The following is a 6,400-nucleotide window of genomic DNA, read 5'->3' as shown; positions in this document are numbered from 1 at the left end:
CCCAGTCTACCTCAGGGTAATTGAAATCCCCAACTATCACAACTCTACTTGTCCTGCAGATTTCCATAATCTGCCGGCAAATGCTCTTTTCCACTTCCTCCCCACTATTTGGATGTCTATAATAATTAACAAACAAGGTCACTGCTCCCTTCCTGTTTCTCACTCCAACCATCTGGATTCTAATTCAGGAGCTGCATCTTGTTCAAGAGCTCTGACACTATCTTTCACCAAGACTGCTCCACCTCCTCCCTTTTTACCCACCCTGTTTCTAGTAAAAACCTTATAACCCGGGATGTTAAGTATCCAGTCCTATTCTGCCTTGAGCCATATTTCTGTCAATGCGACTATGTCATATGCCCGAGAACAATTTCTGTTTCCAGTTCCCGAATCCTGTTCACTATACTCCGTGTATTTGCATACATACAATTCAACCCTGCCCATGGCTCTGTCATGAACTTTGGGAGGCGACCATTTATTTTCCCTGTTCCCCATCTTCTCTCTTTTGCCCTCACTGGCACTTCTCTAACTAGGTCCAATAGTCAATCCACCCCCACTACACAATTTACTCTCTCAGCCAGGAGTAGTGTTTGTAGGAAATGCAGCAGCCAATTTGTGCACAGCACAATCCCCAAAGCAGCAATGAGGTGATTAGTGGCCAATGTCTTTGTGATGTTGCTGGAAGTATGGGAGGGGTGGTTTTGTTAGAGAAACATAGAAAATAGGAGCTGGAGGAGGCCTTTGGGCCCTGCAAGCCTGCTCCGCCATTCAACATGATCAAGGCTGATCATCCAACTCAGTAACCGGTTCCTGCCTTCCTCCCATATCCTTTGATCCCATTTTCCCCCTAAGGATGGCGTAGAAGGATGGGTGAGTAAATTTGCCGATGACACTAAAGTCGGTGGAGTTGTGGACAGTGCGGAAGGATGTAACACGTTACAGAGGGACATACATAAGCTGCAGAGCTGGGCTGAGAGGTGGCAAATGGAGTTTAATGCAGAAAAATGTGAGGTAATTCATTTTGGAAGAAATAACAGGAAGACAGAGTACTGGGAAAATGGTAAGATTCTTGGTAGTGTGGATGAGCAGAGAGATCTTGGTGTCCATGTACATAGATCCCTGAAAGTTGCCACCCAGGTTGATAGGGTTATTAAGAAGGCGTACGGTGTGTTAGCTTTTATTGGTAGAGGGATTGAGTTTCAGAGCCATGAGGTCATGTTGCAGCTATACAAAACTCTGGTGTGGCCGCATTTGGAGTATTGTGTGCAATTCTGGTCGCCGCATTATAGGAAGGATGTGGAAGCATTGGAAAGGGTGCAGAGGAGATTTACCAGGATGTTGCCTGGTATGGAGAGAAGATCTTATGATGGAAGGCTGAGGGACTTGAGGTTATTTTCTTTAGAAAGGTTACGGAGGTGACGTAATTGAGGCATACAGGATGATCAGAGGATTGGATAGGGTGGACAGTGAGAGCCTTTTTCCTCGGATGGTGATGTCTAGCACGAGGGGACATAGCTTTAAATTGAGGGGAGATAGATATAGGACAGATGTCAGAGGTAGGTTCTTTACTCAGAGGGTATTAAGGGCGTGGAATGCCCTGCCTGCAACAGTAGTGGATTCACCAACATTAAGGGCATTTAAATGGTCATTGGATAGACATATGGATGATAAGGGAATAGTGTAAATGGGCTTTAGAGCGGTTTCACAGGTCGGCACAACATCGAGGGCCGAAGGGCCTGTACTGCGCTGTAATGTTCTAGGTATGGACCTGGTCTAGTCCGTTAGAATTTTATAGGTTTCTATATTATCCCTACCCCTCATTCCTCGGAGCTCCAGCAAATATAATCCTGACCGACTCAGTTTCTCCTCAAATGTCAGTCCCATCCCAGGAATCAGTCTGGTAAATCTTCGCTGCTCTCCCTCCCCAGCAAGAACATCCTTCCTCAGATAAGGAGACCAAAACTGCACAACATTCAGGTGTGGCCTCACCAAGGCTCCTGTATAATTGCAGCAAGACATCCCTGCTCCTGGATCCTCTCACTATGAAGGCCAACGTACAATTTGTCTGCTTTACCTCTGCTGAACCTGCACATTTACCTTCAGGTGACTGGTGTATGAGGACACCCAGGTCTCGTTGCACATTCCCCTCTTAATCTATAGCCATGGTGAGTATATAAATCATCACATTTCTATTATTTCTCAGTTTTGTAGAAGTCATCCAGACTCGTGTGTGATCTACTTCTGCTATTATGTCAAACTGCATTAACATTGTGTCCATCAGCCCAGTGGTGCTGTCCACGGTGAAGATATGGAATCAGCTGAGGAGGCATTTTAGGGTGGAAGGGATGTCGGTGCTAACGCCGCTGTGCGAGAATCATGGGTTTGAGCCGGGGGGGGGGGGGGGTGGATAGTGTATACAGGAGGTGGAGGGAAGTGAGGCTGGTCAAGGTGAGGGATCTGTATTTGGAGGAAGGGTTCGCCAGTCTGGAGGATCTAAGGGAGAGGGTAGAGCTGCCGAGGGGGAGTGAGTTCAGGTATCTACAGATTAGGGACTTTGCACGAAAGGTCTGGAAGGGGTTCCCTAGATTGCCGGGGTACACCCTGCTGGAGCGACTGCTGCTTCCGGATGTGGAAGGAGAAGGAAGAATTGGGGATATATATATATAAGTGGCTGGGGGAGCAGGGAGGCGAGCGGGTTGGTGAAGATCAAGGAGAAATGGGAAGCGGAGTTGGGAATGGAGATCAATTGGGGAGTATGGAGTGAGGCACTTCGAAGGGTAAACGGGACCTCCTCTTGTGCACGGATGAGCCTGATACAGTTTAAGGTGGTGCACAGGGTGCATGACTCGGGCGAGAATGAGTGGGTTCTTTCAGGGGGTAGCAGATGAGTGCGAGAGGTGTGGGCGGGGGCCAGCGAATCACACACACGTTTTGGTGTTGTGAAAAATTGGGAAGATTCTGGGCAGGAGTTTTCACGGTCAGAGCCATTCACCGGAGGAAGGAGCAGCGCTCCGAAAGCTAGTGACATCAAAACAAACCTGTTGGACTTTGACCTGGTGTTGTAAGACTTCGTACTGAGCCAGGATAGTGGAGGAGGGAGTGGACCCGGACCCTTTGGTGGCGATATTCGGGGTTTCAGAGAAGCCGGAGCTCATGGAGAGGAGGAAGGCCGATGTCTTGGCCTTCGCCGCTCTGATTGCACGGCGACGAATTTCGCTGGAGTGGCGGTCGGCATCGTCACCGGGGGTAGCAGCATGGTTGGGTGACCTGTAAGAGTTCCTGCGGTTAGAGAAGATAAAGCATGAGTTAAGGGGCTCTTCAGGGGGGTTTGAGGAAAGGTGGGGTATGTTTGCGACTGTGTTTGAGGGGCTGTTCGGCATGGGGGGCGGGGGGGGGGGGGAAAGAGGTGAAAAATCTGTAGACTTAATTGTTGGGAAGTATGTTTCCCAGGGGGTTTATTCGCTTTAACCTATTTGATGCGTTTGTAATAAAATACATATTTTTTTAAACTACAAAATGTGGTTTTTTTTTTTTTTAAATTGACCCTCCGTTCTCTAGGGGAGTTCCAGTTGCCTACCTGTGTGGAACAGTGCTTCCTGACCATAGAGCTGCCCAAATGGACGAGGGAGAAGCAGACCAGTGATGTATTTTTAAAACATTTATTAAGTTTGCACGTAGACTACACTGTTGTAGGTTTACAGTTGCAGCATTAAGAACATCTCCACAGTTCTGACGAGTTATACAAACTGCTCCATAAAGAAATTCATTGGGAAACATCAAAATCTGGAAACAAATCGGAAAAGTCACTTTCCCCTTGGGACCCCCCCCCCCCCCCCCCAGGCAGAGCAGAGTCCGATTGAAATCGATATGACCCCCCCCCCAAACAAGGCACACGACGAGATTCTTGCAACGCACTGGGACACACTGGGCTCCAGAGGCATCCAAGGAGCTGGGAGGGCGGATCCCAGAGGGTGCACATCCTTGCGTTGCTGTAAAGAATGAGAAAGCGACCTGCAAAAAAATACTGATGGATGTCAGTTGTCTTTTCGACTTCAGTCAGGTGTTGGGGAAGCAAACACATCGTCAACCGTTGGTCCCTTTTGTTTTTGCATTTCAGGTACAACCTGGTGTCCCCACCCCCACCCACCCGACTGCAATTTGTTTCTAAAGGGAAAAAACAGGGGGGTGGGGGGTTCAAAAAAATAGAACATTTAAATGGTTGGTGGGGGGGGGCGAGATGCAAGTTGCAGACTGGGACTTCCGGATGGAAGAGGGTGATTCCAACCGCCAATCAGCGCGGAGATCACACTCCCGCCACCAATGTAACTAATTATTTTGGCTGCAGCCATTGGCTGACACTCCGAATGTGGCAACGTGTTGCCAAGGGAGCGGCCAATCAGCGGTCCCCTCCTCTTTTTAAAAGATTTTAAAATTTAAACGACATGAAACAGCGGCGGGAACAAAAATCAAACTGAAAACATCCGAAAACCCAATTTGCAAATCTGGGGGGGGGGGGGGGGGGGGGGGGGGAATGTTTTAATTTCGAATCATACTTTTTTATTTTTTTTAAAAGTAGTAATGACCCAACACGATATCTTTGCGACAAAACGAACTGCATCGAGAAATCAAACCATTGCCACCAAATTCGAGACACGAATTCACTTTTATTCCGTCCGACTGTTGCAAATTTTTTTTTTTTTTTTCAGTAACAAACACAAATCTGAGGCGATTTCCAGGAAATCCATCACCCCGCGACCCATTTCCCATCCCGGAGATTTCCCACCATGATTCAGATGAATTTAAACTTTAGGCGATTAAAATAACACAAACTTTTTTTAAAAAAAAAAAGCTACAAGCAAATTTGTAAAATTTGCAAAGAAGACAATCTTCCCGCGGTCTCAAATCCAACAGGCGGCACATGATGGACCCCCCCCCCCACAAACAATAAAATAAAAAGACCCCCCAAAAAAGAGGTGATACAATGAGTGGAAAATGGGTGAATATCAAAAGTCAGCTGCACTTTTTTTTTTAATTTTTGCAACAGACAAAAAAATAAAATCACAACCCCCCCCCCTGCAAGGTTTAAGCTTTCTTCGACTTCTTGCTGCCTTTGCTCTTACTCCTGCTCTTGCTGGGGGTCCCCGAGCGGCTCTTGGTCTCCTTCCTCTTCTCTGTGTTTTTGCTGGAGGCGCCTTTCTTGTGGGACCTCTTGGCGGAGGTGCTGGCGGCTGCAGCGGCGGATTTCTTCTTCTTGGCCGCCTGGCCCGCCTCCCCCTTCTTGGTGATCTTGAAGGAGCCGTTCGCCCCCTTGCCCCTCACCTGGTCCAGGGTGCCGTTGAGCACCAGCGCCCGCAGGGCGTAGCGCAGGTAGGTGCGCCCCTGCCGCTCGTTGAACCAGGACACGTTCTTGGCCTCCTTGTAGATGGTGGCGAGCGAGGAGCCGTTGCGGGCCCCCAGGCGGCCCACGATCTCCACCAGCAGCGCGCTGTACTTGCCCTGCTGGTTCTTGCCCTTGCCCGACTTCTTCTTCTTGGAGCCCGCTTTCCTGGCCGGGCTCTTCTCCTCCTCCTCCTCGGCGGGAGCGACGGGCAGGGTTTCCACGTCTGCGGACATGGCGGCGGCGGCGTGGGGGGGGGGGGGGAGACCGAAAACAGGGCCGAAGCGGCGGGGGGGCGATTGCAGATGTGAAATTGCAGAGAGGGCTGCGGAATGCAGGCGGCGGCGGCCGGGCTGCGCGGCGGCTCCGGTTGCACGGGGTGGGGGCGGATTGGGCGCAGCGCTTTCCGCTGCCGCCGTCTCTCTCTCTGAAGCTGCGGAATTCTCTGCGCAGCCGCCTATTTGAGCGCTCGGAGAGAACGTCAATGAAAACATCAACAGCCGGGGCCAGGATCCGCACCAACTTGTGCTTCTTGCACCACCTTCCCGGCGGCTTCCCGGCCGGACGCGGGGCCGGGAAACCCCGCCCGGGGCGCGGGGCTGCGGCCCGGGCTCTTCCCCGCCCGGTGCCCGCGGCGGGCGGGTTCCCCGCCGCCCCCAAAGGCCGAATATCCCGCATCTCGCACCGGCTCCCCACCCACATCAGGCACCCAGAGATGGGGGTGGTCACTTCAGGGGGCGATTTGGGGGCCGCCCGGGGGCTGCACCCGGATCACAGCAGCCCCCCGGCCCGGGGGGGAGACTGCGCCGCCCGGCCCGCTCACATTTACCCCCTTTGGGGGCGAAACACGGCAATAAATTGCCTTTTAATTTGTTGCAACTAACACAATGCGCGCCCCCGCGCGGCCGCGCTCAGAAAGGCGGCAGAGATTTGGGGCGAGTTACAATTTCTCTGAAATCTGCATCCAGTAAAGTGACAAAACTGCTCCATACCATTGGCAACATTCCTGCCCCTCGCCACACAGAG

General features: G+C 51.2%; 1 protein-coding gene across 1 annotated transcript; it reads right to left on the bottom strand.

Annotated features, from left to right (window-relative positions):
• Positions 1-3,642: 3,642 nt before the first annotated feature.
• On the bottom strand, positions 3,643-5,825 carry h1-10 (H1.10 linker histone). Its single transcript, XM_072473070.1, has one exon. The coding sequence runs from the start codon at positions 5,608-5,610 to the stop codon at positions 5,080-5,082; it is 531 nt and encodes a 176-aa protein (XP_072329171.1). The 5' UTR covers positions 5,611-5,825; the 3' UTR covers positions 3,643-5,079.
• Positions 5,826-6,400: the final 575 nt, after the last annotated feature.

This window comes from Scyliorhinus torazame, chromosome 13, assembly GCF_047496885.1.
Source record: "Scyliorhinus torazame isolate Kashiwa2021f chromosome 13, sScyTor2.1, whole genome shotgun sequence".
NCBI classification, from domain to species: Eukaryota; Metazoa; Chordata; class Chondrichthyes; order Carcharhiniformes; family Scyliorhinidae; genus Scyliorhinus; species Scyliorhinus torazame.
The sequence above is the reverse complement of the archived record's forward strand: the minus strand, read 5'-3'. Positions and strand labels throughout refer to the sequence as shown.

Bases quoted from the DNA above. Each gene is read 5' to 3' on its own strand.
- h1-10 (XM_072473070.1), bottom strand. From the start codon at position 5,610: ATGTCCGCAGACGTGGAAACCCTGCCCGTCGCTCCCGCCGAGGAGGAG.